Source organism: Gekko japonicus, unplaced genomic scaffold, assembly GCF_001447785.1.
Source record: "Gekko japonicus isolate JY-2015 unplaced genomic scaffold, Gekko_japonicus_V1.1 scaffold256, whole genome shotgun sequence".
In the NCBI taxonomy this organism is placed as follows: domain Eukaryota; kingdom Metazoa; phylum Chordata; class Lepidosauria; order Squamata; family Gekkonidae; genus Gekko; species Gekko japonicus.
In genome coordinates, this window is record NW_015161412.1 from 51,409 (window position 1) to 73,501 (window position 22,093).

Genomic DNA, 22,093 nt, shown 5'->3' on the forward strand with positions numbered 1-22,093 from the left:
TCAACTTTTCCTAGCATTATGGGGTTGTTTTTTTTTACAGTAAGTCTTATCACTTATAATCTTCCTTTCTCTATTGGGGGTAAAAGCAGCGTGGAGTGCCTCCAGATATCTCTAGATATTTCATTATTGCTGTGTTATTACATACATTTGCAACTAGATTTTTCTGTGTGGACAAGATATTCCAAGTGGTAAATGATCGCTATAGTGTAATAGCCAAACATCTGGATGCAGTCTTGAAGGTGGAGTTTTCAGGAGGAAATGACAGAGGGATAAGCATTATCTTCTCCTTCTTTTCTCCCACTGAAAACTTCAACTCCAGCTGCTACAATCTGTAAAGCAAATGAACAAAAGTTCCTTTATAATATGATTGTAAAATCATAGCGAATGTGTAGCTGGACAGTTGGCATCCTAGGCAAATCACTAATGTTAAGCTATTTAGCATGCCTGCTTTCTGCTTCACCTGTTCAATCCATCTCCATGGCTTTTCAGGACTTTATGTATCGCCTTACCCTTCCACTTCCAGAGAGTCTCTTCAGGACCCTTAGCTTAGATCCTTGAATCCAGAAGGGCAGATGCTATTGGTGCTTGGGTGGGGGGCAACAGTGGGAGGGCTCCTAGTGTCCTGGCCCCACTGATGGACCTCTTGATGGCACCTAGTATTTTTGGCCACTGTGTGACAGAGTGTAGGACTGGATAAGCCGTTGGCCTGATCCGACATTGGCTTCTCTTATGTTCTTATTAATCACACATTAGCCACAAGATTTTTCGAGCAGAGTTCGCCCCAAAGTTCCTTCTCCATTGACTGGTCACAGGGCTGGTTCACCCGCTAGGTGAACTAGGCATTCGCTAGATGAACTAGGCATTCGCCGAGGCATTCAGGCTGGTTCACTCGCTAGGTGAACTAGGCATTCACCTAGAGTGTGGGCTGGCCCTAGGGGTGCCAAACAGGACCCTGCCCCCCGCCAAAATCTCCCTGGCTAGTGGCTTCCCTGATCGGGCGACTGCCTGCGCCGCCAGTGCTGCCGCTGCCTCTGAGTTCTGACTGGGCCTGGGCACCATGCCAAACTGCACACGGCAGCCCCACCCTCGTGAAAAGCCCACACGCCGCCCAGAAGAAGCCCTGCTTCCCGCCTCGCGCCTCCCCTCAGTGCCCCGGCCTGGAGGCAGTCTACCTTCCGGAGGGTGGGAGAAAGAGGAGTTGAGGAGCCGCGCGGCTAGTCTGAGTGGGAGCGCCATGGGGAAGGAGGCCAGCCAATTCTCTCTGCACGTGCTCGGGGGCTTCGGAGCTGGACTTCCCGGTGCGGGGGGGCTCTCGGCAACTTCGGCCCTTTGACCGCCCCAGCGAGGGTTTGTTTCTGCATGCAGGGAGGGCCCCCCAGGGTTTTTGAACTCTGCATCCAGCCTCCGCCCCCATGCAGTCTGGTCTCTAGGTCTCCCTGGCAAGGAGGTGGCGGGGGGGGTGGGGAGAAAAGCGCCTGATCAAATGAAGGAAGGCGAAGGAGAGGAGGACCAGACTCGGGGTGAGAGGAAGATATTGGCAACAGCTGCCTCTTCCTGCACGCCCCTCCCCGGTCTGCCAACACCCAGCCGGGGGGGAGGCAAAAAAAAGGTCCGGGAGCCGCCGCTGTTGCAGCAGCAGCAACAACAACCACCCCCTCCCCAGCCAAGCATGGACAAAACTCTCTCTTTGGCCAGGAGACCCGGCTGGCTCCTTCTGTTGACAGCAGCTCTCTGCTTCTGGGGGGCAAAAGGAAAGGTAAGCGAGAGGCGAGGTTGCAGGTGCACTCTCCCCGCAGCAGAAAGGAAGAGATGCTTTGATTTGCAAATTGCGCCCATGAGTTAAAGGGGGGGGGAGGTGGCAAGTGGGAGGCAGTGGCAAGCTTTTCATGGCATGGAGAGAGGGGGGTGTTTATAATTTGCTGGGGGGGAGAGAAGGGAACAGAACAGCTTCCCCCATGAGTCCCTGGCTTGCCATTTATTTTATTTTAAGGGAGGGACTTCCTTGTCTCCAGGCCCCGGATGGAGATTGGCAACCGCATACTTGGGCGTGTGTGTGTGTGCGCGCGCGCGCCAGAAGGTAGCCCCGCCTATGGTGCAAAAAAACCCTTGGGCCGGCTCTTTTTCTTACCTTAAATTTTCTTACCTTAAATATCTTTTCTCCAGCAGCATATGATCAAAGTGGCCATTGACAAAGGCAATTCCAGTGCACCAGTTTGTGGACCAGTCTTCATCAAAGTTAGTGAGACTAGCCTTGATGGAAATGTTGTTCCAGTTGCCTTTTGGTTTTTGAGACAATATCAAACATTTCACAACTTTGATTGTGGCTACCAGGGACCAACCATTATTTGAACTATTGCAAGGATTTTCAGGAGATCAAATTCTGTGCCATATTTCAGCTCCTGTTCTGAACTGAACAATCAATTCCCAGTTATACTCATCTAATACTCATCAGGATTCTTCATCTTTTCTCTTACCTGGCTTAATGTTTTATCTTTGTTGAATGAGAGGGAAATATAATCCACTGAAAGAAAAGGAGAAATATATAACTCAAAAGTCAGTGAAGATTTGCAAAGAGCTCATGGTCAAATGCTAATTTTCAACTTCAAAATACAGAAACAACCAGAAATCTTCTTGGAAGTTAATAATTACTGGTTATGTCACTAACAGCTTAATCCTAAACACACTTTTCTAATATTAAGCCCCATGAAATAAACCTGAATAGGATTCTGTTTAACATAACTGCATTGCATTACTAAGTTCAAATGAACATAAACCAGAAGAGCAATGGGTTAAAACCAGAGATATTATCAAGGAAGAAAGCACAAAGACTATTCCTGTAAAAGGGATACTCCATGAAGACTCAGATATGCCATCAGGACTATCAGTATCTTGGTGAAAACCCTGGGTGATGACTTCAGACCAAACGGGATTGCCCAATATTGGAAATGCCTTCTGTTGTATGCAAAGTGTAGGAACCTTCAATGGTCTTTTAGTATCTGAACATGTAAATAGGCCTTCAAGAGAACAATAGAGGCCAAGTCCCTTCTGAATGGCTGCCATGATGGATTTGAGGGTTTCCATTTTGAGCTTCCTCATACTGTTCAGCCATTTTAAGTCCAGGATGGCCCTGACATCTCCATTCCTCTTTAGTAATATGAAGAATACTGAATAGACCCCTTGGATTCTTCCTGCTTCAGGTATTGGTTCTATAGCCTCGATGTCCAGTAGTTTTTGGATGTCCATCTCTAAAAGTTGGTGTTTTTGACTGGACTGATTCTTTGGAATTTGGAGAAAATGCCTGGGCAGAATGGAGTTGAATTCTAATGAGTATCCATTGATTATCGTATCCAATACCCACTTGTCATTTACTTTTTGGTGGCAATGACTTGCAAAATGCTGCAGATGCCCTCCAATTCCTGTAGTGCCTGTTGACTCAGCATAGTCATGCTGAGGTTCCCTTCTAGGGTTCCTTTGTGTTCTGATTGGGTTTATGGAAAGAGGACAGACATACAACTTGGCATATCAGAGATAAAAGTACATTAAAATTTAGGAATACATAAAAATATGGCTGTCGTACAAACAAACAGCAAGAAAAAAGAACTGATCAGTATATAGTTTCCCTGATTTGAATTGCAGATTGAAGAAAACAGGCAACATTAAAAGTTATAGAAGAGTTTTGCCCCGAGAGTAGCAACTGGACTTTGACACTCTCAGGGAGACCACGCCATGTAAAAAGAAGGGTGTCCAGAAATTTATCCAGCGTCTTAGCATAAAATGGACAATTTAAAAGAATGTGGGAAATGGATTCGATAGCACCCTGACTACAAGGGCATTGTCTAAATTCATAAGGGATTTTATGGCATCTTCCAGAGAAGATGTCCGATGGCATTGTGGAGGCAGATGAAAAATAAAGCAGATCTAAAGGTATCCCTAAGGACCTAATTTTTTTTGAACTAATCTCAGCCAATTAGGTTCACAATGATCTGTCAGCATTAAAAAGGTAAAAGAATCCGGGTCAGGATTAAACAGAGGGTGCAGCCAAAATTTGATGGTCAAAAGCCAGGCCCGAGTTTCCAGGGACATCTGACCGGTTTTGAGACACATTGCGGCATATGGGACACAATTAGGAAGACTTCCGGTTGGGCGGCAAATGGCACAGACGCTTACTGTGGAGCTCCGAGGACCTTAAGGTCTTATTTTTTTTATAAGCTTTTATTCTGTTTCCTTGGCAATAACATTTACTGTATAGTTTATCAAGAACAAGACATTTGTTTAGCTTGCTGTGGAAAGAGGAAGATCTGCCTTCATCTCGTAGTTTGGTCTACCATCTTTCTTTGAAGGTCCTGGAGTAGCCTGGGTGTGTTGGACACTTGGACTCTTGAAAGGACTGAAACCTCTGTCTAGACTTCCCATCTTTCTTCTTGGAAGGAAGGGCTTTCTTGTTCCAGGTATTTGTCCATACCTTCTCTGAAGAGATTGATGCGCTTGAAGGGGACCACCACCGCTACCTTGGCTTGGGCCAAGGGGTCCACATCCCAGCTTCTAAGCCAGGTGCTCCGCCTAGCCACCATGCTAAATTCCATAGCTCTAGTTGACAACTGTAAAGCATCGAGGGACTCATCTGCCACAAAAGCTGTTGCCCGGGCAATCTTCTTGATTTCATCCTTGAGTTCTTTAGGGAGATTGCTACTTGCTGCTGCCAAGTCCGAGGCCCATGAGAATGCAGCTCTAGCAAATGGAGAACCAGCTGCTGATGCTCTCAGAGATGCTGCTGAGGCCTCAAAGTCCCTATGCAAAGCCTGATCAATCCACTAATTGCAGGGATCCTTGGGCAAACCATCCACCTCCATTGGTAGCATGGAATTGGATGCCAGGTTGGCCACTGGATCATCTACGAAAGGCAGCTCAATCTTTTTTGTGGCCTCTGGAACCAAGGAATAAAACTTAGAAAAAATAGGGTGGTTAGCTTTAGGCTTAGCTGGAGCTTCCCACTCCGCCTTCATCAAATTATAAAAAGCTGCTGTCAGGGGAATACATGATGGGGCCACTCCCGACTTAGGAAGGGTGTAATGATTCCATGTTTTGGTGTGTGTGTGTGTCTTTAAATGTTGAGTTTGACTGCAGTAATGCAAGGAGGGCAATAGGGGGAGATGAGTGTGCTGTGATTGGCTGGTGATTGAGTGTGGGAGGAGATGTTCTGAGAAGAATCTGTGTGAGTGTTTTATGACAGAGTCCTGTGTATGTGTCTTTGGAAAGTGAAGTGTGGAAGAGCTATGAAGAGGGTCTGTGGAACGCTAAAAGTTTTGTGAGAGAGTCTATATGGCAAAGAAACAAGTAGTGTCTAAACTGTGTGGTTAGACAAATGTTTTATCTTGTGTGCCTAAGACAAAGAGCTTAGCCAGTGTGGTTACATATATGAGAGAGAGAAGCCTGTCAGCGTGGAATTTTGGTGTCTGAGAGACTGTGTGTGACACCTCGCCAGTTATATTTACAAGTTCCTTTCCCCAGAAACAGTTCAAGATAACCAGAAACCGATTTTGTTTTTTATTCAATAAATCAATTTTTGTTTAAACATATCCCAGAAATCAGTACAGTCCTTCCTCAGGGCCACATAGTCCTCTGAAGTGCCCAGACCCTGGGCCATACAACCAAAAGAGAGAGAATTGGATTTTTTAATTCCTGGTGGCAGCAGAAAACTACCAAGTTTATACACACAGAGGATGGTTTAAAGGAAAAACAGTCTTCCCCCCCCCCTCCAAATAGCAAGCACACCACAAAGGGTTCTATCCGATCCCTCTGGAAAATCTGGGTCTGGTCCCTCTTTTCCTTTGGACTTATGAGAGATCTCGAGGACTTGCAGCACCTTAGGGAGTAGCCTGGCATATAGATCCTGGCCTCACTTGGAGGCTGGCAACCCTAACATGCCTAGGTATGGCACTGGCACTGACTGAAGTTATAATGTACTAAGATTTGACACTTGTTATTCAGCTCTGGTCAAATGGGAACCTAGTTATATTGGTTTAAATGTAAGCCATCGTAATATTGTAATCATGTTAAAGACATCTGAATGTATAATTAAAATAACATTTTAAAAACCCACTTGGTTAATATACTAACTTTATGCCATGTAAATACTTAATAAACATTTATATTTGTAAAAGCCATGTGATGGGCCACTGCTTTACCATAAACTATGCATGTCACAGTGTTTCAGCTTAAAACAATTTACTATCCCAGCTACACTTCATACATATTTTTATTGCTTGCAGATTTGGTTTCCTCACCTTCATAGTTTTCTTGGTTAGCCAGACATTGGATATTATACCATATTTTTGCTCTGAAATAATCATCCTGTGGGAAAGATAAATAAGTAATTACTGTTAGTACAATTATTTTTGTATTGTTATTGTGCATGATACAGCTGATAAGATTCTAAGGGGTTCACTAGATTATGGACCACATTTTCTGTTGCCCCAACTTCTTGCTGGAGATGAGGGGAATAGCCAATAGGATCATCTAAGAGAAGAGTGTTGGTTCTGGTGGCAAAGACATTAGTAGTGGTGCTTGTTTTTCCAGAGAGGTTGTCACCATGCCACTACCATAAGGAATGAAAGAAGTGTTGCATAGGTGTGAGAGAGCAGGAAGATGGCAAAGAAAGGGAAGATAACAAGCAAAGAACACAACAAATGCCAAGGAAAAATGATCTGACTATCACTTTGGACCGGTAGAAGGGAACCTGTGGGATCTCACTGGTCGGAGAAAAGTTAGTCAATCAAGAAGACTGGCATATAGTGGCAGCTCTTCTTGATATTATTTTTACACATTTACACAGCACAAGTTGTGGGGTGAAGCTATATATGCGTAGTATAAGTTGTGATAATGAGTACACTTACTTGGAAATAAGGTGTACCAAAATAAATGTCAGGAGAAAAATGAATGGGCTTATAAACAGTTCAAATCGATTTCTCCTATCTTCTGTATAATGCAATTTGCCATTAGGAATACTTAAAAGTGACATTTAGTGGTTTCTCACCCTTTCAAATCCACAGAAGTTTGGTTTGTTGAACTAGAAGAAAATAGAATAGTAAAATTATACACATTACTGACTGGAACTGGGCAGCTGGAATATGTCTTGGCAGTATAAAAACTGTTGCCCACTGCATTTCTGGCTGCAATGAAATAAAGCTGGTCTTCACCAATAAAACCCCACAGGGCTTGGGATCAGGGTGTGAAATCAGACTTGCACCAAACCATCTAGTGACTGCAGTGAAGCTACCATTAGGAACTTTTTTACATGAGGTTTAAAGTGCCCTTGAGTTTCTCTTTCACTATTTATGTTACCATATGTTCCATGTAAATGCAGGGGAGGCAGGAAAGAGAGATATCGGTAAATGAGTATTTGAGTAATGAAGGTTTTACATTTATTCTACAAACAGATTGAAGCAAGAGCCACCTTTGCTTCAAGTGAGTGGGGCAATATTGTACTAAAGCCCTGACTGCCTCTTCAACTTTGCAAAGCACAGCTGCTTAAATGCCTGCCGGTGTCCCAGACCTACATTCTCCAATGAAACAAAGGGACAAAACTCTGCTGGGTGAAGCAAAAGCAGATGATGGTTTCAGTTTAAAAATGGCTGGTAGGAGAATCAGTCCCTTTCCCAATCACTCTTCCAATGCAGAGTGATCCCTGGATGGAGAAGAGTTTGCCAGGGCTTCATGATACACAGCTGTGGTGTAACGTATAGTCTGCTCCAGAAAACAACCTGTCTGTTTCTTCCTGAGACTACACCTCCTGCTATTTTACTGGCCTTTAACTGCAGCCTACATACTGAAATTAAGTGAGTAGTTTTCTTACTGCTATTAGCTGAGACTACGGAAGACCAGTGACCAGATCTTTTACGAAGCAGAAGGAGAGACTGCTGGCAGGTGGTGGGGATTTGGGTCATGGTTATAGAATAGAGGAGGGCTAATCCTTTTCCCCCAATGCCATATTCCTGATTTCAATTACCTCGTTTGCAGACTTTGCTGTTTGCCTGGTTAGGGGAAAACATGTAGTAAGCCTACTGTATTGTGCTCCTGTGCAGGGCTATTTTTGGGCAGGAACGCACAGGAATGGACTTCTGGCTGGCTTCAGAGTTGGCCATGCCCATTACAGCCAAAACCTCTGCATGCGTGGCTGCAGAGGGAAGGCCTGGAGAGGGCCCCCCCGGTGACTCTGAGGTGGGGGGGCCGGGGGGGGGGCCTGGAAGGACCGGGAAGGCATTTAAATGCCTCCCCATGCCTTCCCCAGCAGGTCCAAGGGCTGGTTTGCTCAGGTTCCCCAAAGCCACAGGCCGCCCAGGCAAGCCAAGGGAAGGCATGGGGTGTGTGGCCTAATATGCTAATGAGTTTCTGCTGTTGGGTGTGGCCTGTTATGCTAATGAGTTCCTGCTGGGCTTTTTCTACAAAAAAATCCCTGCTCCTGTGTATTCCCAGCTCTGGTGGCACTCACAGCGGAAGTGGCCTTTTCCACTTTTCACCAGGCCTGCAACTGATTTGTGCCGTGGGTTGCAGGGCCCACCACATGCTCAGACATGAGCCCTCGTGAGGGGCTATGGTGATAGCTATGAGCAGGTGCAGGTAGGATTGCCAACCTCCAGGTAGAACCTGGAGATCTCCTGTTATTACAATTGATCTCTAGATGACCATGTATAGCATGGCACAGATGGCAAATAAATAGGCCACCTTTGGAGACTCTATGAACTGGCAGCTCCCGTGTGCTGTAGACACCAGAAGTTTATCTTCAGCTGCCCAAAGGCCCATTTCATAACCATGCATACCCTCCAGTATGCCTGGCTGTAGGGGGATATATCTGCTGCCACTTCCTCAGGGCACGTTGTGAGCAGGTACAGCAGCAGTAAGTAGCCATAGTCTCCAAAGAGGAATGAACCACAAAGCTGAGACTAGTCAGCCATAGGCTGTGTCCTGCCATCTCTGCCACATACTCCTCCTCACCTAGGGGCCAGTCCCTGTTCTCTGGCCAAGTGGCCAGTGGTTGGTTCAGGCCAAAGGCTAGGGTTGCCAGGTCTCTACCTGGCATCCAGTGTGGGGGGGGAGAGCCAGGATGTCTGGGAGCTTTGTGTGCATGCTGTGTGTGCGCACACCATGATGACATCACCCAGAAGTGATGTCATCACACCGGGCATGTTGTTGAGGGACGCGCTAGCGTTCAGGATTAAAACTCTATGGTACAAGCAAAGATTGAAAAAGACCAAAACATTTCCAAAAGCTACTGAGATAGGAGATATTAATCCTGAGCATCTTGACAATTAAAAAGGCTAATTAGGAGTGCAGAGCTTACATTTTATACCAGAAGGACCCCTACTGGCTAAAGCAAAATTGTATGTTTTTGTAAAATAAGAAAGTTTAATTTAGATTTAATATCTTTAAAAATTCAATAAAAATCCCCTGATGGATTAAAATAAAGGATAACAGGTGGATTCAAGATATCTATAAAAGCTTTATGTCATAGGCTATTTTGGAACATTAGAAAGTGCATATAAAAAGTTTAATTCTTTGGAATATTATTATAATTTTATATTTTTCATATTTTATATATCTTTAGTGGGAATAAGCCTACAGAAATGTTATTAAGAGTGCTTTTTATATACATATATGCATGCATTGATATAGAGGAACCATATTATAATGGGAAAAGTTAGATTCTATACTTAGTATGAACTCAGCCTGTAAATTCATTCAGAGGTGAGCAAGTCTAGGAGAACAGCCAAGAGGATGCACATATCATCTTAACAAGACAGGCACCTGAATCTGTAAAGCTGAAACGCAGCCAGTAACATCTTGTTTGTCCAATACAAGATTAATGAATGTTAAGACAAAGAAAATTGAAGTACGCATGTGTAAATGATGTCACAGATGATATAAAATTGGGAAGAGTGACAAAAATATATGTCAGATCCCTGCTGTTACTCACTGGACATCTGAGCTAAACTTTTGGCTGCATGTTCTTCCTTATTCGAATAAAACTTTGATCTCACTGTGTGGTTTATTTGGCTAGCCACACAACTCAAAGAACCTTCGTGCCCTCAGGGCATTGCCTTCAATTCTATTACTTATGACCTGGGGTGTTTTCACACACACTAAAGAACACACTTTTGATCCACTTTCAATGCACTTTGCAACTGGATTTTACTGTGTCAAATGACAAAATCCACTTGCAAACAGTTGCTGAAGTTGGTTTGAAACTGCATTATTTCGCATGTCTGAAAGTGCCCTGCTAGATTTTTTGGCAAGGAAACTGTTGATATTTCTTATAATGTATGTTGAAGAAATCACAAGGACACTTCAGAATAAATCCTTTACTCACTAAAAATGTTAAAATAAAGTCCCAGTACACCATAAGCTCCTTGGGAGGAAAGCGATGGCGAACCTAAACAGCATGATAAAAAGCAGAGACATCACCCTGCCAACAAATGTCCACATGGTCAAAGCAATGGTATTCCCAGTAGTCATGTATGGCTGCGAGAGTTGGACTATAAGGAAGGCTGAGCGCCGAAGAATAGATTCTTTTGAACTATGGTGCTAGAGAAGACTCTTGAGAGTCCCTTGGACTGCAAGAAGATCAAATCAGTCAATCCTAAAAGAAATCAATCCTGACTGTTCCCTGGAAGGCCAGATAATGAAACTGAAGCTAAAATACTTTGGCCACCAAATGAGAAGGGAGCACTCACTGGAGAAGACCCTGATGCTGGGAAAGACTGAAGGTCAAAGAAGACGGGGACGGCAAAGGATGAGATGGTTGGACAGTGTCATCGACGCAACGAACATGAAATTGAGCCAACTTCAGAGGACAGCGGAAGACAGGAGGGCCTGGCGGGAGCTGGTCCATGGGGTCGCGAAGAGTCGGACTCGACTGTGCGACTGAACAACAACAACACACCATAAGCATCTGGGATATAACCAAGAACACAAACACTGATGGAGATGCACCTAAGTTTTACCCTTACCTCACTGTGTAAAATATACATGAATGGGACTGAGACCCTCTTACACAAATTAATAATGCAATCCTAGGAACATTTTCCTGGAAGTTAGCTTCACTGAATACATTTCAGTAAAATTGTGAGTAGGGTTGCCCTGTAAATCACTATGAGGGATGACCTTACTGTGAACACTAGAATTTTAAAATATGTATCAGTTAAAGCATATTTACGTACTTTTAATCGAAGGAAGTCTCCATAACGCAAATCTTCACTGATAAATAGTCCCAGAGTAGTAAGGAAGATTATACGAGTGTTGGTTAAAATGACATTCAAAAGTGCAAGTTCACCACAGTCTTAGGGGAGAGAAAAGACATTATGAGTTATCATTACAGTCATATTTATTCTGCTCTTGTCTTCTTTCATTTCATTGTACAGACATGTCAAAGTTATATATTTGAATATTAAATGTGACTCCTCTCTTTATTTTAATCCTTTTCTATCTGTTCTTCAATCCTGATGCACAATTTGGCTGGTTATTCCATATACTAGATATGCATTTGAGGAAACTCTGGTGCTATGGGACTGGGTGCTATCCCCTCAATGACACTTTCTGGTCCTCTATAGATTTTCAGCTTTGATTTTTTTTAAAAAATAACTTTCTAATCATATTTATTACGAAGACGAGGAGTAAGGCCCATTGTGGGAAGAAATACAATGAGTTCTAGAAGGAAGCTCCAGGTGAGTGTCCCGGCTGTGGCTGGAAGGGTGGCAGAGGGAAGGGGAGAATAGAGGGAGGCAAGCCATGTTTATTTCCTTCTGCTTAGCTATAAGGCAGGGCTGTCTCAAGTCATTTTGCTGCTCCAAGTGCGTAGTATGGGAGGACAGCCTCATAGTAACAGGTATGATTCTCTCCACCCCTAACTTATGTTGATCTGGGGTTATGCAGTGGCAGCTAAAGTAGAAAAGCACCTCTTCCTATGCCATGTCATCTGGGTCCCAAGGGTCTGGAAATCGGTTCCATAGCCAGTTACAGGGTTGCCAACTCTGGGTTGGGAAATACCTGTAGATTTTAGGGGTAGAACCTGGGGAGGGTGTCACGGCAGGGCCAGGGAGCGTGGGTTAAGCAAGTCAAGTCCAAAGCCAATCCGAGGTTCAGCCAATCATTCAAACAGCACCAAGGTTTAAACAAGTCCAAAACAGTTCACAAAGCCAGCGTCAAACATACCATACGTCAGAGTCCATAAATCAAGGAAAGCCAGAGTATCGCAGATCTGAAGTCGTGGTCAAGCAATGCCAAGAGTCAGGGAGCCGGAGTGTCAGGAGCAGAGTAACGAATGGTCAAGGTTTCAAAAAGTCCGGAGCAAGGTTGCACAGAGCGATTGGTCCTGTCAACTGAAGTTGCCAGCACAAATCACTTCCAGCAGCAGGTTTGTTGATATAGTGTGCTGGCTCATTAACTTGTTATCTTTCGTGGAGCAAGGTCAGGCTTCTGTTAATACTCAGGGCTGAACAATTGTTTTCCACGCATGTGTGCAGCCTTGCGTCTCTCGTTCAGCTCCTGTCTTCTTTGACTCCTGAGCCGGTTCACAGGTGGCGGGGAGTCGGGTGGCGAATTGCTTGTGTTAAGCAGAGCCTGATCTGGTGCAGGTGTCTCTTGGGAGGTTCTATCCTCCTCGAGACTTAGAGTGTCTTCTGTTAAAGGAGCCAGTTCTTGGCTGGCCGGCTCTGCTTCTGGGAGTATATCAGGGGCTTGTGGTGCCAAGTCCCCTTGTTCCTGGCTGTCAGCTGACACATCAGGGGCAGGCATGACAGAGGGCAGTGTTTGGGGTATGGAGGGACCTCAGCAGGGTATAATTCCATAGATTCCATTGCCCAAAGCAGCCATTTTCTCCAGGAGAACTGATCTTGGAGATCTCCAGATGCTGCCTGGAGGCTGGCAATACTAAAGGGAGGGCCAGACCTGTAGATTTGAGGGGTAGAGCCTGGGGAGGGCAGGGTTTGGGGTGTGGAGGGACCTCAGCACGGTATAATGCCATAGAGTCCGTTGCCCAAAGCAGACATTCTTTCCAGGAGAACTGAACTTGGAGATCTCCAGGTGCTGCCTGGAAGCTGGCAATACTAAGGGGAGGGCCAGACCTGTAGATTTGAGGGGTAGGGCCTGGGGGGGCAGGGTTTGGGGTGCGGAGGGACCTCAGCAGGGTATAATGTCATAGAGTCCACTGTCCAAATCAGCCATTGTAATAGCTGGGAAATTTTCTGTAGGGGAAATGATGTGCTGTGGCTGGGGAACACAGTGATTTCTGGGAGATCTTCAGGCCCCACAGGGAGATTGGCAACTCCAGTGAACATTTAACAGAAAATTGGGGTATGTATTTTACCTCAGGACACATTCAATGACTCCCAACAGCAACAACAAACTGTTTAAAATGTTAGAAGCAAAGGCCAATCAGACCACATATGCAAATGACCTCTGTGTTCCGACTGTCTATTGGGGGGAGAGGAACAGCAAACTGTTTAGAATACTGGAGGCAAGTCTCAGGCAATGCAGCCAGTGGATAGGGACAGTTTCTGAGTGGCAGATCAGGGAGTCAACTAGGGTTGCCAAGTTGACTCACCCCTCGGAGCGGGGGAGCCTTGCCGGCGTCTGGGAGTTCGTGTTTGACGCACGCGCGCCGGCAGCACATCACAGGAAGTGACGTGTTGCGTGCTCACATTGGGGGTGTGGCCCACATTGTCGGGGGGGGGAAACCATATGGTTTTCCCCCTGACAATGTGGGCCGGCTCGAAACCAGGGGGAATTCCGCCCCCCGGGGGGATTTGGGACCCCTACACACTATACTTCGGGGGGCGGAGTTCCCCCCGGGGCCCGATTTCCGCCACGGCGGAAATCGGGCCTCCGAAGCGGGGGATTCCCCGCCCCCTGCCCCCATTTGGCAATTCTAGAGTCAACAGATTTGGGAGTGTGTGGAATGTTCAGGAAAGTGCCACCACCAAAACAGGATTATTATATAGAGAGATATAATACAATGAAAGCACATACTAGTAGGGGATTATGATGCTGACATCAGCAAGCACAGCAGTGACCAGATCCACAGGGACAGCAGTAAATGTATTTCCCATAACTAACTTTCCTGGATGCTGCTTTGCTCACTAATGGCTGCACCTTGGGCCTGGACTTTGAGGGCATGTTAAGTGGTTTATACCTTGGAAAGACCAGACTTTAGGGAGGATATAAAACAAACAGGTTGTATTATTTTTCTTCATTTTCTCACAGTTCTTGTCCTTCTAGTCCTCAGTTTCTTGCCCTCACCTTTTTTTTGCATTCCCCACAGCCTCATGGGCAACATGCTCCCGAACATCACACACTCTACAGAAGATCTAAATAGAAAAATCTCAGCACAAAAAGGGAAGAGTCTGAAGGATGCAATGCCACAGTGCTAGCAATGACACCTGGAGACATGGATTTGGGAAAGGAGTTCTGTTGCTCATAATTTGGCTGTTCCTTCTTCCCCTACTTTTCCCTCTGCCTAATTTAGATTTAAAATATTTGGACCAAGGAACTGTGTATTTTAATATATCCACCAAACTGTTACATGCCCTAAGTCCATAGAATTGGGCAGAGTATAAATTTAAAAAACCCAAATACAAATATTATAATAATGTATTTAGAATTAGAAGGCATTACCATAGTCAAGGAGAACACAAATATCATCTGTCATATTAGTCCAATATATATCCCGAGTTGTAAATCCAGACAAAGAGATTCCTATATATATTCCTGTGAATAAAATAAATAGCCATAAGAAAACAGAACCACAGTATACAACTAGGTTCCTAGCATTTAATTATACCTACTATTCCTATCGGTAAGACAACCTACCAGGGCCACCCCAAAAGCAGGAGGTTTTCTATACTTGGAAGGTATGTAAAACACAATTACACTGTAAACTAAAGAGGAGGTGGAAATCAAAATTTCCAGTTAGCACTAAGCATTCTCATTACCTCTAGGGACCCACAGAATGTTGGGCATAGAGTTAGGGGACACGTACATTGTCAGGTGTGCATACCCTGACCCTATTGTCCCCTCTGCTACTGGTCTATGATGATGTACGCTTTTGGGGTCTCTGACCATTTTGATCAGAAAAGAGTCTATTAATTACCCCCCCCCTAACATTTTAGGCTGTGAATGCAGCAAAATCTGATTGAAGATATCTGGGACTTTAACTTCGTTTGAGGGCAGACATGGGCAGGCAAGACTGGGGCCAGGAACTCATGAAATGAACTCATGAGCTATATTTCTGTATCCTTGTGACTGGAATTCGCAGGACTGGTTCATATGTTGAATGCTTCCATACCACTGTGGAAGCACATCTATCGCTATTTGGAGATAATGTGGTGTGAATTGAGTGTATTCATGGTCATGAAGCACAGCCCCAATAATGGACATGGCAGCCAGCCTGCAGGGACTCACTACCAGTACTTTGCATTTCATACTACCCTTTGGCTATGCGGTCATGCATTTGCATGTACCATCAAATGGAGAAAGTCAGTACTAGGAACCATCCCCGCAGTGTGCTGCATATTCAGGCTTGTGTATAGAAAAACAGGTTGCTTACCTGTAACCAATATTCTTTGAGTGGTCCTCTGTGCAGGCACACATATAAGATATCACATATGGGATCCCAAGTGTGCACATGCAAAGCCCTTGAACTTATAAGAGTGACATAAACCTTTGGGCATGAGCCAGTCCCCACTCACAATGGCCCCTTATCACAAATGCCCATTGTGGACAGAGCCATGCTCACCCATCAGTTCTTCCCAATGACGCAGCAGGTTACATTACACACACCTGTTATGGAGAAGGCTAGCTGGGTTGTGTGACTTCACAGATGACCACTCAAAGAACATCAGTTATGGATAAGCAACCTGTTTTTCCTCTTCATGGTCTCTGTGTATGAACTGCAGACATTGCATGAGGTCTGAATGTTATTTCTTTGCATTCACCTTCAACCCCAACCAATCCAGCAGCTGCCGTGTTTTCTGTAGATGCTGAAGCAAAGTCTGGGCAGTCACATGAACTAGCAGCCAGCCATCCAGGTTAGGACAGACTACAATTATCTTCTTACAAATATATGCTGTCACTACTGCCATACGTTTTGTTAATTTGAATGCTTCTGCCCCATGTACTCTTTGTCACCTCGAATACCAGTGGCAGTACTGGCAAAATTACTGGGGCCTGGGCAGTGGAGTCCTAATACTGGATCTGGAACTGGTGGTGATGGTTGTTTCATTTCCTATCCCAGTGCTTCAGCCATTTTTGTGATCTGTTCAGTACACATTTTAAAGTCCTCTTATGGTGAAGGAGGCTTTTGTTCAGTACACATTTTAAAGTCCTCTTATGGTGAAGGAGGCTTTTGTTCAGAAACCAGAGGACAGCTCTGCTGGAAGTGAAGGACTTTGCATGGTCTTGTAGCCTCAGAGAGGGACTATGGAGAGTCAGAGAGATACATAGGTCAGGATCCTGAGCATCCTTCCTTCCTACTGCTCTGCTCTCAGGGAATCTTCCTTCCTTCCTGTGGACACCTTTTCTCCACACTCCTTTCCATCTTGGCACCATGAAGGCAGGACATGCCCCCTGCATCTCTACCCATCCTAACTGGTTAGACTAGATTAGAATCCTGTTTCTAATCTATCCTGCCTAGAATGGAGTTCTTTATAAGAAAGGACTCATATTAGTTTTTCACACCTTGTTTCTTAGCAGCACACACAGATTCTGCTGTGTTATGTGCCTTGAGCATTCTGCTGACTCTTGCTCAAACTCTTGCTCTCCATCCAAGAATGAAAATAGTGCAACAGCAGGCAGAAACTCAGGATGGTATATGTTTGCATGTGAAAGCTGCAGGACTTCTTTCTGTTTGTGTACATAGTCTATTTGTTCTACAGAGTGGAAATTGTGTTGTGTAGACTGAGGAAAATTTTGCTTGGCTAGTTGAACTTCCAGATTTAAACACTACACTCTCTACATGGTGATCCAGCAAAATTCTCCTCTCAGTCTAGAGTGCTGGCGCCCTCTTGAGGCCAATGCGTGGAATACCTTGACTCACAAAGCTGACAGCAGGACTCCCTGCAGCGCTGAAGCAAAGACGTTAGGCTGGAGCCTCTGTAACTTGAAGAATAACATTCTCGAACCCAAGCATGGCAATTATAATAGAGTGTTTCTAGACCTATAAGATCTTCCATATCTCTCTCTGCAAGAACTGGCCCTGTCAAAGCCATGATGACTGCAGATCTCAAGAAGAGGCACAACTTCTGCCTTGATGCACGTCTCATTATCCCTTATTTCTTTGATAGTGGGCTAGTATTTGGATGGGAGATCAGCAAGGAAGTCCAAGGTCACTATGCAGAGGAAGGCAACGGCAATTTGGCAAACCACCTCTGAACATCACTTGCCTTGAAAACCTTACAGGGTCACCATAAGTTGGCTGCAACTTGTCAGCGCTTTCCAGCTTTCTCCTGCCCCTGCAATTGATGCTTTGCATCCCAGTCTACTAAAGCACCTACTAATGTATCTTTACTCTGCCTCCTGAAAGGGCTGCTGCCAGTGATCTTGACAACTCCTCCAGCAACTGACTGGACCTCTGATGACCTCTATTCCCCATATCAGCACTGATTTTTGTGGTGCCACTGAAGTGTTGGTGGGTGGAGGAGGAGGAGGAGGAGGAGGAGATTGGATTTATACCCCGCCCTTCACTACCCAAAGGTGTCTCCGAACGGGTTACAAACTCCTTTCCCTTCCCCTCCCCACAACAGACACCCTGTGAGGTGGGTGGGGCTGAGAGAGCTCTTCACAGAGACTGCTCTTTTTCAAGAACAGCTGTGCCAGATTTATGGCTTGCCCAAGGTCATCCAGCCAGGTGCAAGTGGAGGAGTGGGGAATCAAACCCGGTTCTCCCAAATTAGAGTCCGCGCACTTAACCACTACACCAAACTGGCTCACCAAACTAGTGCAGATGATGCCCCATATTTCAATCCGTTTTATGGTCACTTGCTAACTCCTCTGAAGGAAGACATTTAGTAGCCTCTGGTTTCTGCTTCTGTGTCTTAAGCTCAGCAGCAGCAGCAGCAGCAGAGTAGGTTTTTATGCCCTGCTTTTCTCTATTCTAAGGATTCCTCAGAGTGGCTTACAATCACCTCCTCTTCCTCTCCCACAACAGGCACCTTGTGAGGTAGGTGGGGCTGAGAGAGTTCTGAGAGAACTGGGACTGGCCCAAGGTCACACAGCAGGTTTCCTGTGGAGGAGGAGTGGGGAATCAAACCTGGTCCTCCAGATTTTAGAGTCTGCCACTCTTTGTGAAAGAGCTCTATTTCTGCTGATTAGACAGGGAGTTATCTGGTCTTAGATTGCTCGCTATCAATGCTGTGGACTCTGATGCCAGGGCTGGCATCTTTGGGACCATGGGCAAGGATGCAGCCATTTGGTCTGAGGCAAGATCTTTCCCCCACGATAGTCTGTTATCACGATTACAGCTAGCTTGTTTTGTAAACTTAAGGCAATGCTGCCGGGAGTCCACTTATGCTCCTTCCCTAAACATCAAAGACAAAGCCTGCTGGAACGAGCTCCCGGAAGAGATCAGGGCCCTGCAGGACCTCTTACAGTTCCACAGGGCCTGCAAGATGGAGCTCTTCCACCAGGCCTTTGATTAGGAGCCACCAGGGGTCATTTGGGGGGGACGCGGGGGGACGCCATCCCCCCCGGGTGAGGTGCGGGAGGGCGGGGCCTGGAGCTCCCTGCTGGTGCCAGCTGTGGGGAGGACACACTTCCGGTGATGTCAGAGGGTGTGGCATATGCTAATGAGTTATGCTAATGAGTCCCCCTAGCTCTTTTTCTACGAAATGACCCCTGGGAGCCACAGTAAACTTCTGAGAAGTGACCCTGTGCCCTGACCTACAGCTCACAGTCTGTGTCCACCGCACATATAAATGGATCAACTGAGCTGGTGCAAGAATAACATCATGGTTGTCACCTAAGGAACACTGTTTAATCTGAAACGTCTGCTCTCGCACTTTGTTTGAACCCTGTTCCAGCACTTTAGGGTAATTAGTTTTAATTGTTGTGGTGTTTTATGAATAATTTTAATTGTATTTATATATGTATTTTTATGCAAGCCGCCCTGAGCCTGCTTTGGCAGGGAGGGCAGGGTATAAATCGAATAAAATAAATAAATTTGTCTGTGGATGAGATTTTCCCCTTGTAAGCAGAACAATTCACAAATGTTGAGCGCTGCGCCGGAGTACAATTTCCTTTGCTCCTTTCTTTCATGGTATTTAAATAGATAGTTTGAAGAAACTGAGAATGAGAAGGTCCCTCTAGAAGCAGCAGCTGCTGCAGCGGTTAAGGAAGAAATTATGGGTTAGCATGGCTCTGACCATACTGGGTGCTCACAATGAGCATCTGTTGTGGATGGGGAGGTTCGTGCTCAAACTCTGATAGCTTTTATAGCTTTTGAGGCTCTGCATGCACACACTTGAAATCCCAGAAGAACTGCATTTTAGAAATGACTAAATATTTAAATATAAATCTATCAGATAAATTAAGCAGTTTAGAAGAAGAAGAGATTGGATTTATACCCCGCCCTTCACTTGGAGTCTCAGAGCGGCTTACAAACTCCTTTCCCTTCCCCTCCCCACAACAGACACCCTGTGAGGTGGGTGGGGCTGAGAGAACTCTGACACAAACTGCTCTTTTTCAAGGACAGCTGTGCCAGAGCTTGTGACTGACCCAAGGTCACATCAGCAGGTGCAAGTGGAGGAGTGGGGAATCAAACCCGGTTCTCCCAGATCAGAGTCCGTACACTTAACCACTACACCAAACTGGCAGAACAACATAGAGTGCAGTTGTCCAAAGAGAAATGACTGTTGCTGTAGTGGGTGGGTACGAGCTATATGAGAAGTCTGATGAGAAGACTGTAAAGGGAAGACGTGTTAGGTGAATCTTAACTATCTGGTTCAAAAACACAACATCTGGGAATACCCAATGTGATTCCCCCCACCCACTGTCAGAGTCCCACGCACACAGTCCCAACACCAGCACTTTATAAAGTTCAGTTTATTGAGAAAGGTGTTGGGGGATGAACTTATTATTTGTTTTTATGTATTTGTGTATTTACTGATGTGCACTCACACATCCATGGACTGTGCCTACTAACACCCACAGGCTAAGGGAAAGCTGTTTGCATTATTGCTTCACCTGGAAAGGACCTTGCCTGCATTTTATGCTAATGGGATTTGCACTCTCACAGCCCAGCCTCAGGAAGAAGGCTGTATCGCCATTGTGGAATGCACAAAACAACAACTTTTATGGTTGCAACCACCATTGATGAACTGTTAGTGAACATGTAACCCTGATGTCTGGTTTGCATCCAAAGGGACAGTTTCCTGACAAATGGGCACTTTATTGCTTGGGACCAAGAAAGAGTCATTTACACTTCGATGGTTGCCCTGGGTATCCAACTTTACACCTTGACCAGATGCATTCCTTGAGTTAAAGGTTTAGATTTCAATATTGCCCACTCCTTCTAGTTAGATACGTCACTAAGTATAGCCAATAGTGTTAGTTCTTGGGACGGACCACAGGTAGGTGGGACCAAGGAGGATGGCACAGATGCCAGCCCCCAAAGACCCCCCCTATAAAAAGCGAGGTTCAACAGTTTGAACCCTGCTAGCCATCTTCTCTCCTTAGCTATTTACTCACAGTCTTGCTATATAAGTAATCCTTTGTTCTTACTCGATCTTTTGGACTGCAGCCAAGAGATCCACACGTGTTGGCAGGTTCCAACTGTGTGAATTAGAATTTCTTTAGTTATTCTGTCTTTATTCCTGTATTCTTCATTGGGAAGGTCAAGCTTCGGATCAGATAAGTATTTGCTGTTTCCCTCCCCATCCATTTAGTGTAAAAGTGATTGTTTTCTATTCCTGTAACACTGAGGATCTTGTGTGATTGCGTGTGAGATTCTGTTTTTGTTTGTATGTTAACCAAATATTATTCAGTAAAAAGAACAACTTGATTTTAAGATACCAGTCTCGTCTCCCTATATTTCTGGGAAAATCCTCGGGGTGGAATTGGACTTCTGTATACACAGGCGAGGACCCCGAAAATATTTTAATCTGGCCTGTGTTGTAGATAAAGCAGTTTGGCTAACAAAGGTACATGGTGGTCATCTGTTACACAGGGCTTGTGTCAGGAATAAGGAATAACGGGGAAGGTGGAACACTTATACCTGGTTCATACCGGACCCCCTGGGGAAAATTAGCCAATAAGCAAAAGCAAGCAAGCGCGCCTAATACAACGGCTATTACTTCCCAGCGGGAAAAGCCAAGCTAGCATAGCAAAGCCTCAAGGACACCTGCAAGATAAGGCGGCAGAGAGATGAGTTGGACACATTCCAATCCACAGCGTAGTACTCCTCCTACCCCCTCCCAGTTGCCATGGCAGCGTTAGCTGGCACTCACGATCTACCTCTCATTGCCACTTCTGACCCTTATGTAACACTCCTAGAGCAACTGTATTGTACTCTACTGTAAGGTAACAGTCTATTGTGTCTCTTTCTTTCATCCGCATCCAAGAGCTTCTGTGAACTACTGATTGGTCCCGAATAATCAGCTCCTTGATTTTTCGCAACAGCACACCATTGTCTGAAAGTAAACAGTAAGCAAAAAAACTGAAATCCCAGCTTTATAGGCAAAGTACATTGCCAGTCGTGAGAAGAGTAGACCCATGAACTGCTTTATACCACTGGTCCATCAGGGTCAGTATTTTCTATTCAGACAGGCAGCAGCTCTCCAGGGCCTCAGGTGGAGGTCTTTCACATCACCTTCTACTCAATCCTTTAAACTGGAGATGCCAGGTATTGAATCTGGGAACTTCTCCATGCCAAGCGCATGCTCTGCCACTGAGCCATAGCCCCTCCCCATGGAGAGCAGCATTCTTCACCAACTGAAACTTCTACATCACTTTCAATTACTGCCCACGTAGAGTAGACTGCAATGCACATTACAAGCAAAGCATCATTCAAGTCAGTGTAAGGAAGCCCTGGATGCCACCTACTTTGCTTCCT

At 45.3% G+C, this 22,093-nt stretch overlaps 1 protein-coding gene across 1 annotated transcript in view; it reads right to left on the reverse strand.

The window, feature by feature from the left end:
- LOC107123759 (cation channel sperm-associated protein subunit beta-like) overlaps positions 1 to 22,093 on the reverse strand; it is a 96,818-nt gene that overhangs the window by 45,950 nt on the left and 28,775 nt on the right. Inside the window, exons 6-10 of the mRNA XM_015427105.1 lie at positions 14,665 to 14,757; positions 11,214 to 11,332; positions 7,034 to 7,066; positions 6,285 to 6,351; positions 2,475 to 2,521 (exon numbers count right to left, since the gene is read on the reverse strand). Of these exons, the coding sequence (XP_015282591.1) occupies positions 2,475 to 2,521; positions 6,285 to 6,351; positions 7,034 to 7,066; positions 11,214 to 11,332; positions 14,665 to 14,757 (359 nt within the window). The remainder of the gene's footprint in view (positions 1 to 2,474; positions 2,522 to 6,284; positions 6,352 to 7,033; positions 7,067 to 11,213; positions 11,333 to 14,664; positions 14,758 to 22,093) is intronic.